At 42.1% G+C, this 24,180-nt stretch overlaps 1 protein-coding gene across 8 annotated transcripts in view; it reads right to left on the bottom strand.

The window, feature by feature from the left end:
• Window positions 1–24,180, bottom strand: part of LOC309700519 (nck-associated protein 5-like) — a 188,052-nt gene that overhangs the window by 123,151 nt on the left and 40,721 nt on the right. For 7 of the 8 annotated variants that reach the window (XM_082524102.1, XM_082524101.1, XM_082524104.1 and 4 more), the window contains one exon: window positions 2,670–2,743. In XM_082524102.1, the coding sequence (XP_082380228.1) occupies window positions 2,670–2,743 (74 nt within the window). Of the gene's footprint in view, window positions 1–2,669; window positions 2,744–8,702; window positions 8,850–24,180 lie in introns of those variants that run through there. The other variant, XM_082524107.1, reaches the window with a different exon arrangement.

The raw sequence follows: 24,180 nt of genomic DNA, 5'->3' as shown, positions 1-24,180 counted from the left end.
CATGTTTTCTTTTAATTTATAAAAATGCAAAAGTCTCGATCCACCACTCATTTCTTTCATATTTTGCTTCCAATGAGCCAGATATTCTTGAAATGTATTCAAGCACTCTCGGGCAATAGCCCTCCAGGCTTTCTGGAGGTCTTTCAAAGCTTTTTTTGGACATTAGCTACTTTTTCACTCACTTTTAGTCTAGTACTTGTTACTGGCCATTTTCAGAGGATTATTTATCATTTCCTAAGCCACTTAACGCTGACCTATGAATCATTCAAGCATAAAACACTCAATGGATGAACCAGTGTTGTGTCTAAATATAAAATTCCAAAGATAACACAGTTTGAAAGACATAAAATAGTATTTGTGCACCAACAAGGTGATTTCCAAAGAGTTATTACCTAAAAACCTGGCATATCTCAGCATGGTGTGCAGTGTGTCCTTAAAAAAATTGAGGAAACTGGACAAAAGAAGTTTCCCATTTGATCAAAATATAAAGTAAGACCAAGATGTACATATTTAGCAATTAAATGAAAGTAGTATCTGCCTTCTAACATAAAAGAAAAAAGTGAAATTAGGACAGAGATCAGCCATAATTGTCCAATTGGTGTACTTTGCCAGTGTGAAACTACCCCATAATATGGTACAATGAGAGCCATGAATGTAGTAGGTCACTGGGTCATAAGGAAGGATGCAAAGAACTAGAGGAATGTACGGGCTTCTCTTTCTCCTCTTGACTGATTGATGGGCCCCATATTCTTAGGGGTGGAGCGAGACATCTACAGCATCGTGAGATGCTGCCTAATAAGGGAAAGGAGGCGGTTTTTTGTTTTTTGTTTTTTTTTGTTTTTTTTTAAGTCGAGGTCTATGTTTTAGCTGAACAAAAGCCTTTGTGAAATCATTCATCACTGTCGCCGCTCTGAATCGAACAACACTGGAAAAGAAATGAGAACAAATCCTGGCTGGTGGTATGTTGTTTCTAAAAACTGAGCTTCAAAGACAAGGAATTTTCAAAGTACGGATTTCCACTGGTTTGTTTACAACATCTAGAGGCTTGCAACAATGCAGAGCCCCTCACAGTTGAATCTCTCACTGGAGCCCATGGAAGACAAAAGCAATCTTTATAAATAGCACTTCTCCTCAAGACACCAGCATTACGTGAAAAACTGGAGCCTTTATCCATGATTCTTTCAATCAAGATACTGACTTGAAAGATGTACTTCAAATGGCAAAAACTACTTTGAGTTATGAGTGAGTTTATATCTTTGAACCTCAAGGAAACAAATGTCAGTTTTACAAGGCAGGGGTGCATTGGGGGATACTTAGAGAATCGGTCTAGTCCTTTCTAAAACATACCAAACTGACCGTTAGTGGTTTGGTTTGGTTTCTCAGGTTTTGTCTACTTTTACTGACTGAGCGTTTTACACAATGGCACAATGGCTAGAAAAACATTGTAGAAGACCAAGTTTGATGCCTTGCGGAGATAAGAGCAAAAGGAAGAGACGTGGCCAAAGGCTAAGACACAACGCTTACATGTCAACGCTTAAGCACTTCAAAGTACAATGCCATGTAGCATTAGATCATTTAAAGGTATAATTTACCCAATCAGAAACAGGGTACTAACCTTGTTTTTAAGCCAGTTTGGACAACCTTAGAAGGATCAGGTTGGAGTACACTCCAAAGGGGGGGTTTTTCCTTCTCACATGGGGTACAAACAGTAAATGGGAAGCTGGACAGAAGCTGGACAGGTAGAGCTTTGAAAAGGGAGCACCATGAAGAGAGCCCACTGGCATTTATCCACTATTTTTTCACTAGTGGGCAATCAGACATCACATGGACTCCATGGTAGGGCGCTGGCAGGTTAATGACCAGTTAATGCCCAATCTACACTACTCGGGGCATTTGTGTTTCACATGCAGCTTCCAGGGTAATCGGGGTACTTCAATCATTTGCAGTTGTACAAGTTCAAGGCTTTTGAAACCATTTGGTCCCCAGGTCAGTTTGCACAGGTCATCTAAGTGGCTATTAGGTCACTCTGGCTCTCACACGAGATGTCTTAGAAAGTTGGGTGGGGATGACTTAGATGAGAGGGTCATTCCTTTACACATCACTTCCTTTATTAAGGGGCTGTCCTGGCCGAGTAAAGGGGATGGTCAGTGGTCATTTAACCCCCCGCAGCCACCGATCCTGAGACCCTTATTCCCCTTTCCCCTCTGTCCAACCCCCAGCCCCTCTTTGCTCACTCAGGGGGAAAATTACTTTGAGCCGGGGGAATACAGCTCCATTGAGATGGAGAAAGGGTTGTACAAAAGAGGGTGAAGTTTAAAAATTGTCTCTCTTTTCTATGGGGGCTGTGCATCGCTGGAAGGGAAAGGATGATAGCAGCATTGAGGGGACAAGGTCATTAGATTGGCATCTCCATAAGCTCTTCATTTCCATTGTCTGTGCAAATCTGCTCCAAAGGACCTCCATGAGAAATGCCCCCAGTCAACCCCAAACTGAGCTTAGAGTCTCCCCCTTTGTCTGCCACTTTTAGTGTGCTTCCAACACAAAAAGCATTTCTCAAGAACTGTGCACAAAGCTTGTCTCAAGCTCAAAACCAAACAACATTGTTCTGCAGCCTCTGGTTGGCAATGAATTGCAGGCAGCTGCTGATATCTTCAGGCAGAACCTCTTACCTTCGAACGTTTCGGCGCTCCTCCTCGAGCTGCTTGAGAAGTTCATCAATGCATTTGTTGGCGTCCATGTATTCCTGCCGAGAGAAAGAAAACTTTATGTGTAAATGATCAAAGAGTCAAATGCTAACAATGATTAAAGGAATACATGCAAAATCACACCCTGACTGCATCCTCGTGTTGCTTTCATAAATGTCAAAGAACGTCAAGACAGGAGTGCTTTTTAAAAGGTGTGATAATTCAGTTTAGCCTCTTATCCCCTCTCCATGTGTAATTCCAGAAGTACCTCTGGGTAACTTCTAATGGCTGGCCCAGAAGCAAGCCCGGCAGTGTAATGTCAGCTGGGAATAGCGCTACTGAGTTACAGCACACACAAAATGAGCTAAGGCTGAGAGCAGAATGGAAGAAACAGATGTTAGGATTTCTCGGCTTTGGCCTAATGATTTGCTTCTTAGTGGTCTGACATCATATAGCAGAAGGGGGTTGTAACTGTGAGAAATAGGCCACATACAGCGGGCACCATACTTCAAACATCTGGGTTTTCAGATACTCAGTGTCTACCTGCAGTACACAGCAGAGCACACACTGTGCTGTCAGATCAGTGCGGTGGAGGTTTAAGACTAATTAATTAGATATTAGCTTGACAGCTCACGATACATCTCATGGGTAAATGGTTATCTCTGTGGGACAGATGCTCTCCATTGATTTCCAGACACTCTCATCATGTGCTGTGAGTGTAATTGAATAATGGGGATTCCCAAGAAGAAGTCCCTAAGCCAGAAATCTCAGTCTAGGAGGGGAAAAATGGTCATAGTATCTGCAAACCATCCACTTTTTTTAGATCCTTTTATTTTTGCTTTTACTGCAACTACGGCGCCTTGGCCTGCTTCTGAACATAACTCCCTTTGCAGCTATTGTAATCTCAGTTCTCTAATTAGTCACTGCCAAAATAAATCCCTTCAATAAAGCACAAAGTCACTGTTGTAGACCAGAATTCAAGGAAAAAAATGAAAAACAAACACAGTGTCTGCAGTTTCCAAACTTTGTGGGAAAACCCTTGATGATAAAATACAGCAGAGTGTCCACACGAGACAAGTTTGGTCAATATGGAAATTTTTCTTGTTGTAGTGATACACTATATCATAGCAATACACTTTTCTGGGAAACACATTGGGAAATCCCACATAATCAGCCAAAAACAGCAACACAGCCTCAAAAATGACCAATTATTTGACAAATGGTCTAATATTGCATTAATGGTCAAAACCAACATAACCCCAGCACCAACAATGCAATTGACCAGTAACACTGTTGCGATAACACAGCATGCTGACTTAAGGGCTTTCTGCCATTATAATATACTTTACGTGATTATGATTTAATCTTTTTTTAACATTTTTTCTTGCCATAATAGCAAAAGCAGCAGCTTCATTTTGCAGCATGACAATGATTCTGTTTTTCTTAGCAAAACACAAAGGATTGGGGGATGGCTCAAGACTTTTGCACAATACTGTTGCTTGGTGCCCAGGCCTAAGCAAAGTAACAGGTAAAACAGATCATTTACAAAAGCAGAAACAACAAGTCAGCTCAATATTCCCTTTTGGTTTCACACAGAGCACAAACCCAGTCTCCTGGGTAAAAGTTTTGAGCTTCACACATTGTCATGACTACATGAACGTTGCCGATCTTTATGCTATTACTTCTACTTATAAGCATTGTTTTTATGTCTTTTCCCCGATTCACAGGGAAGCTATGACATTACCACAACATGACTGGTGAGTAGCAATGATGGTCCCTGAACACTTCATATGATACTGTGGAAAAACACATACACAATGATATCAGATACAACTATTTGGCACAGGCTTTCAATGCCCTTATTGATTTTTCAGACATGAAACACTGAACTATTTCACAGCCTGTAACACAGCACTTTTAATAATTTGCATTGAGCAATATGAGGACAGAATGATTCTGACCTCCCTGCGAACCACATCTGGGGCCTGAACAGACCTAAAGTACTTCTGTTATCACTACATGGGCTTTTTTAAGCTGTGGCCTTGAGAGCAAATTCACCAGATGTTCAGAGACTGCTGATCTAAATACATTAAGCACAGTTGTTTTGTCTGCTGCTTCTTAAGCAATTATTGGACCTAATCTCGCATCTGAGACTGCCACTCAAAGACAGCCATCACCAGCAGCTTGCACCAGTGCCAGGAGAACATGGCAAAGGCCCAGGTGTCCTGCCGAGTTTGCATTCAAGGGCACTCTGGTGACCATTAGGCAAATAGGGGCAAAGAACGACAACAGATCGATGCTTAACAGTGTGGTGTCACATTTTCCAATTTCTGTCATGCAAAAAAAAAATGACAACAAAAGACATTAACTCAGTTTCCATCCATCATCCCTTTCATCACTGGAATCATCCATTTTTACTTAATCAGCATGACAAATCTTTCATGTTTGGAAAGCAACCAATTACAGTGCCTAACAACACTGCCCTAAAGCCATCTGTCAGTCTCAGAGTGTCACAGAACGGGGCCAGAATGGCACTCAGACCCAAGGCGAAAAGGCCATTAGTGCTCAGTGCTAAGTTCCCAAAGTTAAATTTACCGTTGGCTCCAGGAGTAGTTAATCAATAGTGCAAACCATGGCAAATGATTGTTCATGTTTGTGTTCTCTGAATTCATCCTGACCACATGGGTGGACGGAGAGAAGCTTGTAGCTGTGAAATGTGTTCTGCAGAAGAAACAAAGTACACTCTAACAGAAAGATCTCATGCTTTGGTAGGAGGTATGCTAGCTAGTAGTGTGGATAAACAGTTGAAACTGCTTATATATTATGAATAAAAAGGTGTAACTTGTGTATGGCAGAAAAGTTAGAACAGGAAGGTGAAAGCACAGATACATATATCAGCAATAACCTTAAAGAAGCAAATGGTGCTGCCTTCTAGGAAGTGTGAGGCCATTTCCAAATAATTTGCAGTGAGAAAGGTTATTTACAAGTGGAAAACGTTCATGACAGCTGCCAGTCTTCCCAGGAGTGGAGGCCCAGGCAACTTCACCCTAAGGTGAATTAGGTTTGCAAAGTTGCACCTGAAAAAAATCACAAGACCTGTGCAACAATGTGCTTTAGAAGGACAAGACCAAAGTGGAGATGCTTGACCATAATGCACAAAACACAACACATCAGCACAATCACCTCATGTTAGCTGTCAGCACAGTGGTAGTCAAATGTGAGGACATCTGTCTGACAGATAAAGCTTCGCCCAATTTATGTCATGAAACAGGTCAATGATCCCAAGCACAGCAGCAAATCTACAACAGAATGGCTGAAAAATGGAAGAATCAAACTGCTGCAATGGGCCAGTCAAAGTCCAGAATTCAACCTGATTGAAATGCTGAGTTGGGACCTTGACAGAATTGTGCATAAAGTCTCAAGGAACTGCAGCAACACTGTAAAGAAGAGTGGGCCAGAATTCCTCCACATAATGTGAGAGACTGATAAAGTCATTTAGACCTGAATTATTTCAAGTTATTGCTGCTAAATGTAGTTCTACACGCTACTAAATCATGAGATGTGATTGGTTTTCACGAACTACTTCTGCATGTTGGTATGATAATATATCATCACCTAATTTTAAACCTTGTAAAGACCAGATTATTTTTCAATATGTTCTGGTATGAAAAAGGGTGTACCTACCATAACTGTAGCTAACTCTAACTGAAAGTTACCTAGATCCAATTAAAACTGACTTCAAGTGAACACATTGAACATGAGTGGCCCTGAAGATGAAGAAGTTCAAATATGCTGAACCACTGGTCTAAAGAAAACAAGCACACTCTGAACATTCAACAAACCAACATCTGCCAATTCATCAACTAAAATGTGTGACTTTTTCTCAAGCGGCCAAGAGAACCTTCTTGGGTAAAACATCTGTCTCTGAAACACCATTAGCAACACAATCCCATAATGATTACGACTGCTCCACAAAGGGGAACCTTCTTTGCGAAAAGCCCTGTGTCAGGGGAAATATTTACAGGCCACATCAAAGTCAAGTAAAGCTGTCTAAGTCAGTGTTGTCATCACGTAGCCCTCGTCCTAATGACAGGGCACTGAAATAATCCTCAGCACACATGAAGGAATGTAGAGAATGCAGCATGCTTGTTGTCATGTGAAATAGGAGGGTATTTAAAGCGGAGATTTAAAGCATGACTCATGTATGTAATGCCGCGTGTTATATCTTCAGCCAGGCATTACTCCTGACGGTTTTACGGCGTGAGTGAAAGCTGTACCGTTCCCACGAGGCCCAGGTACTCACGTGTAGACTGGAGAGGGGAAAAAAACACAGAATTTACTGACCCGAGACTTTATCAGAGGCATATTTCTCAGGACCAGCGCTCTGGTGAATGCAATTCCTTACAGTGCTTAAAATGTCCTAAGAGCTGTAAGCTCATAAGGAGTACGTAAGCACCTCCAAAGTATACTAAATCATGAAGAGGCTTTTACAAAAGTCCCAATATACTTCACCTGACAGCAAGATGTGCACTTACAGAGCAACAGACCTTCAGGAGACGTTGTGGTAAATTAAACTGAATAAGGCGAGATTGGTTGGACTGCTGCATGTAAATCTAATTTTACAGGTAACAGATTTCACTAAAAATTGTTTCTCGTACTCAGTGTTTTAAGATGACAATTGGACTTGAAGCTGCTGAACAAGGTGAAGCCTCTTTTCAAAGCAAATGTCTAAATGTTATTTTATTTCCTTATTGTAGGTATAACGTAGAATGGGGTTAAAACCTGAGCCATTCAGTCGAAGTGGCCTCTTTTAGGATCTTGTTCCCATCAATGAGGCATGAGGGATCACTAGATATTTTGATGAGTACTTCCTTTTGTCCTTTCGCTGGCAACCTGGTCCCACGTTCCTGCAGTGTGGACATATAAAAAGCTTGCACCAGTTACTAAGACTTCATATGCCATGGAGTTTGTGGTCACTAGGTCTACACCCAGCTGAACACCTATGGAAGATTTTGGACTAATGAGGAAATACATGAAGGGTATATCTTTTACAAGAATGATGTCTGTCCCTCAGTTGAGTTCCAGAAACTTAAAAAGTCAAGAAGGACTGAAGCTATTCTGGCAAAGCTTGTTGAATCAACATCTTTTAAGACTCTTTATTTTGTTTTATTCTTTATTTTGTCACCTTTATTTTGTAATTTATTTCCTGCACTTGAGGTTTCCTAAATAAGAAACCGTTTTAATTATAAATACACATTTTGCCTATTCTTTTTTGTGTGCAGAATGAAAGCTTTTTAAGGTGAATGAATGGAAGGATTGCCCATGGTACAGATGATATTGCACTTTAAAAAGCCATTCATTAACAGCCAGTGCTGTGCACAGCATTGATTTTTGCAGCTATAATAAAAGCAGGGGCCGAGCTATTGTTAACCTGTCAGGTAATGTGTTTGCAGATGTTCATGCTCTACGACCGCTGCTTCTCAGTAATGTTTATCCAGCCGTGTTTACTCAAGTGTGTGAGAGCGTTTGATAAGCAGGCGCTCAGTAGCTGCCGAGGAAAGAGCTTCCCCTGACTCGCGCCATGGCTCGAGTCCCATATCCAGGCCCCCCTCCAACTGCTTGTGTGCCTTTATGAAATTTTTAAACGTGAGTGCCATCCCCCCACTGCCTTGGCACCAAGAAGCAGAGAGGGAACATATATATATATATATATATATATATATATAAGTGAAAAAAAACCCAACACACTTCTGACCACACAAACATGCAAACAGGCAGACTGTCTGACACTCAAAGCCAGTGCAATCTGTTTAAGATTAATGGTCCAGATTTCTCAGTAATAAAACATCAGATGCATTATTCATCCATATGAGCCTCGCAAGCACACTCTGCTCTTTCACACATTTTTGGAGATTAGGAGCGATGGAGCCACATCCCCGACGAGCGTCTGCTTCTTATATCGGCTGCTTTGGAGTCGACTGGAAAAAATAAATAAACTTTAAGCTAGATAAAACTGACCTGGTTGCTGCAGAGGTCAGGATACGTTCCTTTAAATCCTCGCTGATGTAAGTTCCTTCCACCACCTTGATGTGTCTGCAGATGAGAACCTCCGCCTGGCTTGACTGATAAGACACCTTGTAGAGGTCTGCAGCCTCTGGGAATAACACCCAGCCAAAGACAAGGTCACAACCTCGATCCTCCCTAACCCTGCGTCCCAACCCATCCCGCCAACCTATCTCTGCTTTCCAGGAATATATTTGTTTTTGCAGACTGATGACATGCCAGCAAGGCCTGTGGGACTGAAAAAGCATCTGAAAAGCCTGAAAAGCTGCAGGTTTGATAGAAAGTAACAGTCCCACATGGGCTACTGCAAGTCAAAGGTTAGGCCAACAGAATTTAAGATTTCGTTCTGGGCGTTTTGTTTTGGGGGGTTTTTTCACCGTACACTTGAGAATGAGTTATGACAGTGACTTCTCAAGGTGTGGGAGATATACTACATCTGATAGGGCTGTTAGTCTGGGCTTCCTGCCAAACACACAGATGTGTCTGCTGCCGAATACACCTGCCATCCAATACTCCAAAGTTTATGTGAACATCACCGGCAAAAGATGTAAACACTGCAAATTTAATTAGCGTCAATGAAAATGTATTCTCGTTTCCCCAGTATAATTTCTAATGACTGTGATCCTATCATATTATCCGGTAAGACTAAAGCCACTGCTGCTTGTATCAGGTTTAGTTCAGCCTTAGTTAAATTCATTAGTCTTATCAGGATGTTTCGGGGCTCTGTGGTGGTGATCCATCTCTCAGTGGTCTTTACTCACATCCCCAATGACCTGGCGTCATAATATCTGCTCAGCCATCAGGCGCTCATATCCTCAGACCCCGATATCTCCACTGATAGCCCTGCTGTTTAATCCCGGAGCGCGCAGCTTCTTGGATTAATGCGTGTTATTATTCATGTGGGAAAAACATAGAGGTCTGTGTGCTGTCAGCTTGATCTGTCAGGGAGGATTGCTGTCAGTGGCGGATGTGATCCCAGATATTTTCATCGGTCGCATAAAGGACAACCATTTCCTGCATCCAAATGATTTGATGAATTCATAAAGGAAATTGTTGATTCTTGAGAAGACACAATGGGCTGAGACAAGGTCACGACCTCTACTGCCGTGGGAGGTCGGCTCTTCTCTGTCCTCAGAGGCTATCATCTATCTTGGTTCAGTCAGAGACACTACAGAGAAAGACGCATTCGAAGAATCCTTAATAGAAATCTATTGGAGAGTTCCTTAATGGCAGAAATGTGGCTTTGCCCTCCCCGTTCCCAAAGAGCCAATCAAACTTACTGATCACGCTGCACAAATCACTCACTAATTCTAGTCTAATTTTAAGCACAGCAGTGAAATGAATGGAGTTTACCGTTATTAGATATTTATAGCTGTTCATTTTGTGGCTCGCACATGTGGACTTGTTCAGTTCTTTTTTTTTATTTTTTATTTGATGACTTTTAAGTTTTATGTTAGCAGTTTTTTTTACAGTTCTTTTATAGTTCTGTAGTATATGCTGTATATATAGTTTCTATTCGTATGTCATTTCCTAGCGTCGTTTTTGTATTTTTGCTACTATAATGGTTGACAGTTTGTATAGTGCAAAATGGAAAAGGAAACCTTGCAAAATGCAAGGAATAAAACAGTTTAAATGAACAAAAACACTAGAGGTTGTTATTAAGCTATGACGTTACTTTTATTATTGTTGTTGTTGTTATAGGCTGTTTATAAAGATTGCATTATTCTACAGTCACACATGGGGAAAACAGTGTGTAGGAGACCAAAATAAATTTCCCATGACCAAATTATTGCAACTGTGCCATCTTGCTGCCTTGGGTTTCTTCTAAAACAGGGACCAGGTCTGCGACCACTTACGGTCAGGTGCCATCTCCAAAGCAACTTTGGTTCACCAAGATGGTGATAAAACCACAATAAGACAGAGTCTTACTCGTCCATCAATAGTGGCATAGTTACTGCAGGATAGGCTAAATGACTGCAGGCGCTTGGCCAAGTTGATAGGGTCAAGTTAGCAAATACTTGCAATCGTTTTGTGATAATACAACAATTAACTGAAATCAGAATCACAAATCTTTTGCCATCTACAAACACAAAAATTCACATTAAAACACAAATTCATTATTCTTCCACAAATTGTGACATAGTCGATTTAGGATGGTGATTTAATTGCACTCAGTAATGTTATTTTTATAGAAATGTAACCAGAATACAACCAGTTGCCAACCCGTTGATTTGCAAAAAACTCACATCATAGAAAAGTTGCATTCTGGACAACCACTGACTTTTGCCAGCTGCAAGGTGGTTGCTATCAGCCACTGTGAGTTACCACTTTGGATCCTTATGTTGACCATGTTTAGAGACAGAAGACACCATATTTGTAACTACTAAGATTGCAGCTAATGCTAGCTAGCTTGGTTAGCAACATGCATATCACGTTTTGGTTGTACTGCTAGGTAGATAAAATAAGAAGAATTTCATGAAATGCAATTGATTACCAAAAATATGATGGAGAGGTGGAAGTCCACCCACCTGTCAGTGTCCTAATTATGTTTCGGGTTTAGTTTAATTGAAATATGCAATTATTATTTTTTTGCATACAGTTGTGAAGAGGAGGAACTTAGCTACACAGACTAACACCTTTGTTTGTACTAGGCTATAAAAAAGGTTATTTTTGCTGTAAAGTTCAAAATTTTATCATGGAAGTCTATGAGGCTTGACAGGCTTTTGGAAAAAGCCTCAAGTTACTGCATGTTATTGCCAGATTACTGACCTATAACAGCTAATAACAGTAACAATCCCGGCTTTGAGTGTTCATTAGAAAATATTACATTTTGAAATGAAAACTAAAATAAAAATCTCTTTCTGGCACGCAGTTAATGAACCATCACTCATTAAATGTTGCTGAATCTGAGTTGAGTGCTTACACTACGCCTGATTGTACCTAAACTGTAACGCTCACACAGTGGCCTCATTGAGTAGAGGACGTTTGTGTAACAAATGCCTCCAGTGAGCAGGATATTCTTCATCTGCCTACCTGCTCCAAACGGAGGAGTGTCAGGCACCAAGGATTACTTCAAGATACAAAAGGGAGCCTGTTCATCATCTAGAATGGGTTTCAGCAGTTTGGGTTATCTGATGTTCTTCCTCCAGCAGCACCTACGGCCGGGCCCAGCCCAAACATCAACACCTCGCCACCGTCAGGAATCCAAATCCCAGCAGATTATCTTTCCAAACATTAAGATACGCTCCTTCTCCGCTCTTTGGGTTTGACAGAGTGTCCCATTCATGCCTGTTGGGAACAGTGGCCAAGCTGTTCATGCCACAAATCTCTCAGGGAGGGAGCTGAAAAAGTGCCTCAGATGTCAATATTTGATCGCTTCCACAGAGCTGCCTGTGTGGAAGAGCCTGTGGATGCGTGGTACACCCATGTGAAAATATACACGTGTGGATTTAGAAGTTTATATGTGTTTTTGCTGAATCTGTGTGCAAATTTCAAAATAAAAGTCAACAAAAATGAAGCAGTTAAGCGTAAAGAGTACCAAGACACCATCATATAGTTTGTGCACATAAGTAAGGCTGTTCCTTCTTTGTATGTGACGTCGAAACCTTTGAAAAAATCAATAAATATATCAACAGGAATGAAGGCGTTTGAAGAAGCATTTTTCAGCCAAGAATTGTACTCCAGCAATGGCTGCTCTGACCAAACCTCACGGCTGAATTGGATTAAAGAGCTACTGAACTTTGTCTGCATTATATATTTTTCCATTTGTCACATAAATCCCCTTTCTCCTTTTGCTTTGTCTCTTTAATCCCTTTTTATGTTCTCTGCCAAAACACACATCAGGGAGGAGCGGTCGAGGAATGCTACCTTTCCAAATATAAACAAACACTTAGTGTATCCACACTGGTACCAGTGTTTCCAGACAGGATGGGAATCTAGGAAACAGGGAGGGGGGGAGTCTGTTGTGTTGCCTGTGCCCAGATTTTACAAGCTTGGGGGTTCGCTGGGTTTTTATTATCATCTGGGGGCCAATATTCAGCCAGGTGTACTCTGAGCGGGAGGGAGGGTGGCGATGACAGAAATCAAAAGGAAACCTGGACCTGACAAGCCGCGGGAGAGCACCGGGGAAACCAGGGAGGCTGCTACACGAGAGAACGAGAAAGCAAGTGAGCGTCAAAGAGGATGAGAGAGACAAAGGGTACAAAGAAAGAAAGAAAAGGGATATTTAAAACTGCAACAGCTGCTGGGGAAAGAGAGCTAAAACGCGGTTTTGATATTGTGATTTTGACTTTACCCGAGGAGGTTTATTTTTTCTGTTGGGTGAGATCTAAAAGGTTCAGATAAAGTCGTGGACAGTATACAGTCAACACTGAAGTGCCTTTGCACCTGCACGCTTGTCTGTTGTCTGTTTGTTTTGAAAATGTGCACGTGAGGATGGATGACTCACTGCACACAACAGGTACAAGTAAAGTAACCTGAACCTGAACGGACAGCGAAGGATGGCAGTGACCACATTCGCACAGGTCGCCTGGTGGGAGGCACACACTCTGAGACAGATTGGTGAAGATTTGCGAATAACTATTGCCTAAGTTATAGCTGTAGCACTAAGCTATACTGATGCTACATGCTTTCAATTAGAAAAAGATACCTAACGCTTTTCTAGCTGGATTTTTCAGACAGATAAGCAGCTTTGGTGAAGCTGAGGTAAGTGACATGGCGCCATCGTCTTGACAACAAGCAAGCTAAATCAGCACTACCAAAGCCCTCTGTATGTGAGATGCCCAGGCAGAGGTAAAACAAAGTCAAAGCAGCGCTAAGGGACGAAGAAATGACCTCTTCCCAATGACCAAACACGCGTCTCCACTATATAGGAGCTACCAACACCCAAACACCACATACAGGCTATGTCAATAGTGCTGTGCTGGATGGAGCGTGATTTACTGGCTACGTTCCTCCATAATAGCGATGGAGAGTGCTGTTTGGGTAGGGATATCTGGTCCCATTGACATCATAGCGAGCCAAGAGTAGGACAAACTGTCTGAAACAGCTTATTTAGAGCCATCTAAATCCTGAGCTTTTGGCTCACAGGGATTACTTGTATATACACTGACCTCATTGTTTGAAACTTAGCCATGTTTAATATGAGCTTCCACCATTGTAACAGTAAACACAAGACCAAAAAAATCAGGAGAAACATAATAATAATAATCCCCTTCAACTGAAGTTTCCCAAGACCAGAACCGTAGAGTTAAATCGCAGCAGCTAGCTACTATTAATTATGGCATACATATAAACAGAATACGTAAAACACTGTTGATTATGTCAGTGATTTAAGCCAAACATCAGTCAGTCCTGAGCCAAAGGACGAGTGACAACACTTTGGGGAAAAAGGAACAAAAAAAAGAAAAAACGAGCATGAGAGAAATCCTTTGGCAAGTGACAGAAGAAGGGGCAGATCAGAGCAGAGGGCTGATGCTAACCAGATGTTGGTTGGTTCGCAGGGGTAAGCTGGGCTTCTGTTTATGCAGGCTTTGACAGACAGGCACCACACCTAACCAAGCCACGCTGTAGCCGAACAGTTCTCCAAGAGGAGGAAGGCTCGATCCAGCCGCAGCAACGGCGCTCACTACACGGGAAATTAGGTAGATTATAGATCGAGCAAAAGACCTCAAGAGGATCCATTTAGCACTATCTGCCTGATACTTATTGTACACTCTTTGGAGGCTTTGTTTGCACTCAATGCTTTTGGCTTGTTGCTGGTACGTTCTATATTTCAGTGTGTGTGTACAATTCTGATACAAAACCCACGAAGCAAGGTTTAAAAAGAAATCAGGAAAACATTACCTACTGTGCCAGAGTTCAGCTGAGAGGACAAGAGAGAACAGCATCTCAGGTAACAAATCAAAATCTGCAAACAGGACGAAATCCCTTCCAAGCGTGTGTTTTTGCAGGATATTTCTTGCCTGAGACACTCCATCAGATTCCCTGACAGCTCACGTACATTAGCTTCAGGACTCAGCTTTATCACGGCCTCTCCTCTGTTTAATCCAGAGGCTGATTTATTGACGGGGCCTGTCTGTGCGCTGAGTCGGCCAGCCCAGGTGCCGGGCAGATGTCGAAGCAAGCTCGGAGGCAAAGAATTGCATTCCTGCTAGAGAAAGCATTAATGTCAGCCTCTGATTTTCGGCACTGGTAGGGGGGGAAGACAGAGATTGCCTCGGAGGCATGCAAGGAAACCATAAGCAGAGAAATGGTAATGTGACAAGCAGTAGGCTCCTGTCATCCACAAACCCACCTGTGCCACTCATACTTATCAGGTCCACATCCCCTATCTGGCCTGGCAGACACAGGGTCCAGATATAGTGCGGTGTTTCTTTTTTTTAACTCAGGAAGCTGGAGCAGAATAATAATAATGAGAAATGTGAAAGGAGATAGGATATGGCGACTTCTGACCTCTGCAGCAGGACTCTGTGCTATGATTATTACAGTGGTCATGAATTATTTCTGCAGTGATCTGGATGCTCACTGCATCTTTCCAGACAGATCGTGGGGTAGGCGGCAGCCTCGGGGTTAACACAACAGGTTTGTTTGAATTCGAGGTCCAACCAGAAAGAAAACTGAGTGTGGTGGGGGGGAAATGAATGAGGACAGAATTCCCTAAACAGACAGGTGCCCATGACCACCACTCGAGTATTCTTCGAGGCTTCAGAAATAGCTGTGACTTTAAAGGAGAGAACTGCAATGATAGTTTTTGGGGGGGGAGTGGACAGGCGGATGACTAACTGACAACTAAACAAATATTTTTAGTCACAAAGGGCGGGGTGTATCATCTAATGAGTGCATTTAGGCATGTTCATGATGAACTACCAAAGTTCAAACTAAGCATCAGAATAGGGAAGAAAGGTGATTTAAGTGCCAGATGGGTGGTCCAACTATTTCACAAACTGCTGATCTGCCAAACAACCTTCAGTAGAGTTTACAGAGGATTAGGGCTGCCACAAACTATTATTTTGATAGTCGACTAGTCACTGATTATTTTTGCGATTAGTTGACTAATCAGATTCTGCATCCATTGGACGTAAAACGTACAGCTTATTGCACCAGCAGCATCTGCTCTTATATAACTATCATTAGCTTACAGCTTTAAGTGTTTAAGGTATGTGCTAACTAAAAATAAAGACAAGATGATACATTTTAATGAAATTTGCAGATTGTTTCGGTGGAGTTTAATGAACTCAGCCGTCTGCTCCTTGCTATCTAAAATATAACAGGACACCGGAGTATATTCTCGACCATCTCACACTTCTGATGATCTGCTTGACGTTTATTCAGCTGTGTAAAAACTATAACTTTAATCTCAGCTAAACCAATTCACTCAGGAACAAATAAAATACTGAAAAAGGCCAAACAACATTTTTAAGTTATCTAAGTGACTTATATATCATGTTTAACCTGAGTAGCGAAAGACAGCGGTGGGTTTGAAAACGATTTGCCGGGAGTCCGGTGTTCTCGCCGGCTCTAGTGAGCCTTGAACCCCGGCTAGCTATCGAGCTAGTGGGTAACAGACGTCTCCGAAAACGTCAGAACGATTTTGAAAATATGTGGTGTCTTGATAAACTGAGCAGATATTTGAAGTTTACACAGTTACATTCTCGCCTGAAAATATGTTAAACGTTTATTTTGTGACCCAGAAAGAATAATAAAAGTAATATTAAAACTAGCTAGCTGCCGCCATTGTTGGAACCTGAGCTGGGCCGCGCTATGAATTCTGGGATAGGCTGGGCCACGAAGGATACACTCGACCCATCCTTCAAATCTGGGGAAATGAAGGGCACATTTGTCGGCTGCATTTGTTGGAGTCTTCGAATTTGGACAGCCTTCGTCTTGTCGCTGTAACGTAATCGGCCTACAAATGTGGGCACAGGAGGATGCGGTTCCTGAATTTGGACACAGCTACGATACCGGAGACAGCTTCTTCTTCTTCGAGGTTTAACGGCAGCTGGCCTCCTTGTGCATGCAGTGCTGCCAGCTCCTGTTTCAGTCCGTTATTACACTCTTAAATCCTACTACTTATTTCTGCGTCTTTCAGGATCTTACAAAGCTTCAAACGACCCGTCGACTATTAAATTAGTCGTCGACGATTTTGATAGTCGACTAATCGTGGCCGCCCTACAGAGGATAGTCTGAAAAAGAGAAAATATCCAGTGAGCAGCAGTTCTCTGGGAGAAGATGTCTTGTTAACGCCAGAGGTCAGAGGATAATGGCCAGACTGCTTCAAGCTGATAGGAAGGAGTCAGGAAATCAAATCACCACTTGTTACAGCCAGGCTACGCAGATGAGCATCTCCACAGCAGCAGAACACGAAACTGAGATGACAATTCAGAACCACCAAAACTGGACAATAGAAAACTGGATGTTCTGGTCTGATGAGTCTTGATTTCTGCTCCAACGTTCAGATGGTACGGTCATCTGTGTGATATGGTCATAGGGTGTGCCGGCTTTTTTTATTTAAACATAAAAACAATCACTTGAGCCTAAAGGAAAAAATTGGAATACTGTGAAAAAATGTTGTTATTATTCCTGCCCTACAGGATTTAAAAAGCAAACACATCATTATGCTGTTTTGATGGAAACTGAAATTCTGACACTTTTAACTCGTCACAGAAAGACCATGTAGGTCTTACAAATGTGTCTGCAATTTGTGGGTGACCATCATTGAAACATGACGCTGAGTCTGTTTCCGATCTGCGGGTAAGTGCCGCCTCACAAAGCTTACAGGAAGATTTTTGGTCTTATATTTCAATTTCCACGTGAGTGCAGCAGTTTAAGCCTGAAGACATTATCTCCAGGCTACTGCATCCATTTCATGGGTTAATGTGAACAAAGACCTCTCACTGCAGCGGCTTACCGCACTCTGTCAAGTGATCTGACAGAAGACTGAGGGTCCAATAATTCAGCAGCATAAAATATTTAAATCGACCATCATTGACTTTTAAAGGTATTGTTGCGGCCCTTTTTCGGGAAGCTTTTTACGGTCAGAGCTCATCCAGGTTAGGAAGGAATTTCAATATGAATCTGGAGCCAACCACACGCTGTATTTACACAGTTAATGGCACTAAATCTTTGTTATCATCTCAAGTGGAGTCGTATTTTTAGCAGCCATTTTTTTTGTTTTATTTCATCCAGATGGGAGCCGGGGAGGAATCTGACATCAGTGCTGTTTCTCATTAAGCCTCTCAGATGAGGTGACATCAGTAGACTTTTGCAGCAGGGCTGAAATACACTGGATTTCTCCTTGAAACAGGCGTGGGGTTAAAGGTCTATCTGATAAATAAATCACATTTCCATCAACACAAGAACTCATTTTCCAAACAGGAGCCCAAAATCAAATATTATTTGTTTGTGCTAAAATTAAGTTCATATCCTCACAGCACTGAAACTCTTTGAGATATTTCCAGATATTTCGGAACGTGATAGTGTCGCTACTGTGGGAAAATCTCGCAGAGCAAGGACCTGAATTTCCTTTGCTTACACCAGCTATTTGCTCTTACAATAACAACACTGTTCCATCATTATTATTTGTTTACTCGGCTAACCCTCTTTATCTGGGGCAACCCCCCCTCTTTTTAGCGAATGCTCCAGCATTCTCTGAACCCTCTGGAAGCCATTTCTCAACCAGACCTTCCAATAGGCTGTTTGAAAGTGAGGCACCAGCTTCATTCTGAGAGTTTACAATAGCACACCCATCAGATGCCCTCTGCCCCTAAAAGCATTACCTTCAGCATGAGCTTTTTACCATGGTACATAATACAGGACATGCTAGAGCACTCTGCATTGTTCCACTTGTAGGTCAAAAGTTGGGCTGATCACATTGGCTGTAGCATTAATGGGGGTGAGCAGACAAGATCCTTTCACTCCATGGTAGAGTAAACAACTCTCACTCCTATAATATCCTGTTGTGCAGAGGGGCTGGAAACAAGAATGATTGGAGTCCCATGAAGCTGTAGCCCCAAAAATGCAACTTAATAAGTCAAAGTTTATGAAAAAATCTTGAAAACATGCTACATAAACTGGAAATATAGAGTTTTTGCCACACATTCACATTCACTGCAGTGCTTTAATGGATGGCTTTAATATTATATGTAGTTTAGGGTTAGTATCTTGCTCAGGGACACTTCGACACACGGATTAGAGAGGCTGGGGATTGAACCATATAGCTTCCGAAGAGCAGAGAGTCCCGTTTATATCTGCCCTGCAATTTTAAATGTATTTGACATAAAAACTAAAATGAGGGATTCTTTTCATTACTCTTAGCTCTTTCATCTGGTTTAGATTAGTGTGGATATTTTTTACGGTTGCAAATATGTCAGATCTCCTGTTTAAATAATTTGGTGATGAGTTAATTAAGAAAAAATGAATAAGCACAACTTCATAATTTGAGAGGCATGCTTGTTCGCTCTGTCATTAATTTGGGTAAGAACATCTTTCATATCTGTTTGTTAAACAGCAAGCACCTAATGAGCTTAGTTTAGAGTTAAAGATAGAAACTCCGTGTTTGGTTATCACTGATCTTTCACCATCTTTTATGGGGAGGAAATTGTTACTTTCCCTAGTCTTGTGTTGCATATCAGGTGCTGATGACTGATCGTGGCGTTTTGGGTAACGAGGCCTGAAAGGAGAGACTAAGTCAGTGTGAAAGTTAGTTGCAGTTAGGGCTGCTCGATTATGGCAAAAATGATAATCACGATTATTTTCACTGAAATTGAGATCACGATTATTTGACGATATTTATTTAACCCGTTAAGACCTACTATAGAACCAAGTCCACCAGAGCTTATATTATTTTTTTTACATGCTCTAGTGCCATTTGTGGGAGCATTTCAAGTTGCTATACATCAATACAACTGTTATAGCCCATATTTTAATAATATGTATGCATTAAGTCCATAGTAATTACATAAATTGCAAAAAAGTGCAATAAACTACAAAAAAAAATTGAAAATCGCTTTTGTTTTGTTTACATATATTTCTACTTGGAGAAATTTAAGAGGTTTATCCCTCAAAACTTTAAATACAATAAAGTTGCAAAAAATAGTTTCCCACCACAGGAAATTTATTTTGAGTGTCTTCATAGTTTTATTTTGGAGATACAGCAATTTTTATATACTGCAGGAAAAACAAAAAACAATCCTATGATGCAAATTTGCAAAGAAAACAGCATGTGCATCATTTCACTGTGGGAAGTGTTACGAACAGCTGATAGGAACGGCAAAGCGTGTTTCTGGAATATTATGTTTTTGTTCCTGCAAGCGCTTTTTATGCAATTTTTGCAAAGCTATATGTGGAACGAAACCGTGACCGAGGACAAGCTGATGGCATAAAATGTAAGTACAACTCCTCCGGTTTCATATGCAAAACAAATTATTGCGCTAGCTTACACGGTTCAGATTCTACAGGGATTTAAAAATAGTTACGCAAAACGGAGCGTGCTGCTCTGACCGGCTTTAAAGGGTTAACAATGACTTTAAAAAAATAATATAAAATAGTGTGCAACACCACTGAAGTTTTTTTTTTTTTAAACTCTCTTTTCAACCAACGGCAGTCACTCTCCAAATAACTTCTGCTTAGCTTTCCGAGCTTCCCTCGGGTCCTCTTAATCAGCGGTCTCCAACCTTTTTTGCGCCACGGACCGGTTTATGCCCGACAATATTTTCACGGAACGGCCTTTAAGGTGTCGCGGATAAATTAGGGAGGGGCTAATAATCGGCTCAGTCATTTTTAATGATCGTTGAAAGCCCAGATCGTAATCGTGATTAAAATTCGATTAATTGAGCAGCCCTAGTTGCAGTGAAAAAATTAGGAGCTTTCAGCATCACCCCATTTCACCATTTTAGCACATAAGAGGTCCATTTACTGTGAAACCTGTCCTGAGATTATTCAGATGCTTTCCAGGTTACCGGTCCATGCTGGACTCGAGCCATGCAAGCAGTTGGGGAAGTGGGTCGGAAGAGAAAGGCTTAATAATGCACTAATTCAACCAGTTTGACTTGATTTTCACTGACCTCTCCTCAGTGTCTCAGCTTAGGCAGGGATATGAGAGGGGAGGGGTGGGGAAGAGAGAAAATCCAATCAGGGAATACCTCCAAAATAAAAACCTGTTTCTGAGTGAATAAATTGAAGGAGGCAGGATTGCATTGCAATATTCAACAAAGGCCAAATACAGGATGCTTTGTTGGGCAGTAATCACACGAGGGCCATTTCCAGCAAATTCATGATAATCCCAGAGAATGAAGGTAATGGAATAATCATAAGGCTCTTGTTTGCGCTGCATAATTTTCCGCATGGAAATCTATTGGCTCCTACAGCTGTTGAGCCAGATGGATGTTGGGTTGCTGTGTGATAGCCCTCTGGTTAGCTCCCACAATAGCCCTTCATTGACCATGGGACCACACACAATGGCGATTGTTGACCACTGGAGCTGCAGACAATCAGCCCTGAGGGTCAAACGGGTCCTCTGCGAAAGCATCCCTCATTCAATCCTGTTCACCTGAGGCTCGCTCCGCCTCATAAAACCCCAATCACTGCTCTGCTGTCTGGCTACGGGGAGGGAAAATCATTGAGTGCCATGAGCACATCACCATAAAATTGACTTATGGACTCATGCAAGGTATACAGATCATATGATATCTTTAGAAACTGGGCAACACTCAATAATGTCAGTGGCTCCAGCAGCCGGATGAGCCATACAGACAAACATTGCTGCATGCAGATGACATTGATTAATCCCGTTTCACTCTGGTAGGAACAAGCTAGCTTTTAATGTTGGAGTTTAGCATTCAAATAGCTTCATCTTATAAATCAACCACTATAAAAGGATGTTCAGTTTTTTTAATACTTTATCTTTGATTATTTAAGAAATCAGCATTTAAAGGTTGGAACCAGGTTGGAAGGATGAAGCTAAACTAATTTAAGACAGACTTTTTTCAGTGTGTAATTGCATAATCTTCTAGCCAGTGACTTTCCTTTAAAATGGTGTGCCATCAAAGAAGCTTTCCCTCTAATCATTGTAATAACTCTGCCCTGCACCTCAATTGGATGCTTGGCATTTGAGATAATGTGCCCACAGTGTCATGATAAGTGCTTTAGAGCCTCAAGAAAGCAATCGAGTACAGTGTTGAAATGCAGATTGCTTTCAAAAAAAGAAGCAGGCTTCCTTTCCAACCTGCAGTGTGATTAGCAAAGTTTATGGTCTGTATTGCCAAGGCAGGGAAAAGACTGAAATGGACTACCTATCGGCCCTGACAGGACCCAATGATAGCAGAGCTGGCATGAAGGTCATTGCCTCTTGACTGGTGAAAGTGTAGCCGGCAGGCGAATATGGTGAGCCGGACTGCACTCAGCTCCCTCTCTCCCTTCTCAGTGACTTTTAACAGAGTGGAGACAAGGCTAGCATCAGCCGCAAACGCTTCTGACAGTGTGCATTAGCCACGTCAGAGGAGACCGGGTTCCCTACAAACAACACCTTATTATAACGCGACGCACTGCAGCAGTTTGAGGCAAAACAGGTCCCTCCGCTTTTGTTGCCTCCGCTCCGTCGCTTTGTTTGCATATGAGCGAGTTCCAGCGCAGGATATTGTGGAGAAACATTGCAGAGAATGGCTTATACAATGAAAATAACCGCTGGCGATTTTTTGTAAAATATGTCAGAGAGAATTAAAACCATTTTACAACAAGAAGCAGCACAAACCAGAAAGCTTCCTGTTATCAGACTTGAAACTCCAACCAGGAGTTTCCACCTTTTCTTTTCCTCTAACGTACCCTTGCAGCGATTACAGGAATGGCTTTCTACACTGAACAAAAATATAAACGCAACACTTTTGTTTTTGCTCCCATTCCCCATGGGATGGACGTAGAGACCTAAAATTCATTCCAGATACACAATATAACCATCCCTCCCAAACAGTGGTCACAAATCAGTCCAAATGTGTGGTAGTGAGCACATCTGCCATATTGAGATAATCCATCCCACCTCACAGGTGTGCCACATCAGGATGCTGATCTGACATCATGAGTAGTGCACAGGTGTACCTCAGACTGCCCACAACAAAAGGCCACCCTGGAATGTGCAGTTTTGTCTCACAGCAAAATGCCACAGATGCCACAAGCAATGAGGGAGCGTGCAATTGGCATGCTGACAGCAGGAATGTCAACCAGATCTGTCGCCCGTGCATTGAATGTTCATTTCTCAACCATAAGCCGTCTCCACAGGCGTTTCAGAGAATATGGCAGCACATCCAACCGGCCTCACAACCGCAGACCTCGTGTAACCACACCAGCCCAGGACCTCCACATCCAGCAGGTTCACCTCCAAGATCGTCTGAGACCAGCCACCCAGACAGCTGCTGGAACAATTGGTTTGCACAACCAAACAATTTCTGCACAAACTGTCAGAAACCGTCTCAGGGACGCTCAACTGCATGCCCGTCGTCCTCATCGGGGTCTTGACCTGACTCCAGCTCGTCGCCGTAACAGACTTGTGTGGGCAAATGCTCACATTCGATGGCGTCTGGCACGTTGGAGAGGTGTGCGCTTCACGGATGAATCATGGTTCACATTGTTCAGGGCAGATGGCAGCTGAGAATGTCCCAGTTCTTGCATGGCCAGCATACTCACCGGACATGTCACCCATTGAGCATGTTCGGGATGTGCTTGACCGGCGTATACGACAGCGTGTACCAGTTCCCACGAATATCCAACAACCTCGCACAGCCATTGAAGTGGAGTGGACCAACATTCCACAGGCCACAATTGACAATCTGATAGACTCCATGCGACGATGTGTTGCACTGCATGAGGCAAATGGTGGTCACACCAGATACTGACCGGTTCTGGGTCCCCAGACCCCCAATAGCGCAAAAAACTGCACATTCCAGGGTGGCCTTTTGTTGTGGGCAGTCTGAGGTACACCTGTGCACTACTCATGATGTCAGATCAGCATCCTGATGTGGCACACCTGTGAGGTGGGATGGATTATCTCAATATGGCAGATGTGCTCACTACCACACATTTGGACTGATTTGTGACCACTGTTTGGGAGGGATGGTTATATTGTGTATCTGGAATGAATTTTAGGTCTCTACGTCCATCCCATGGGGAATGGGAGCAGTAACAAAGGTGTTGCGTTTATATTTTTGTTGAGTGTATTTTCAACTTCCACATCTGAAATTTACAGAGTTTTTGAGTGGGTTTTGGTTAGATAACTTCATGGTACAGTAGGTTATTGTTTTAGTTTACTGAGTAGCAAAAAAAACCATTGTGTAGGTTAATCAGCATCAGTTCATCAACTAATCAATTAACAGTTTCAAAGACATTGGTTGGAAAATACAATATTTAAAATACTGAACCTTCTTCTTCGTAGCTTCTGCAGCTTTTG

The sequence above is a fragment of the Aulonocara stuartgranti genome (assembly GCF_965226115.1).
Source record: "Aulonocara stuartgranti genome assembly, chromosome: 23".
NCBI classification, from domain to species: Eukaryota; Metazoa; Chordata; class Actinopteri; order Cichliformes; family Cichlidae; genus Aulonocara; species Aulonocara stuartgranti.
This window is presented reverse-complemented; position numbering and strand designations above follow the sequence as displayed.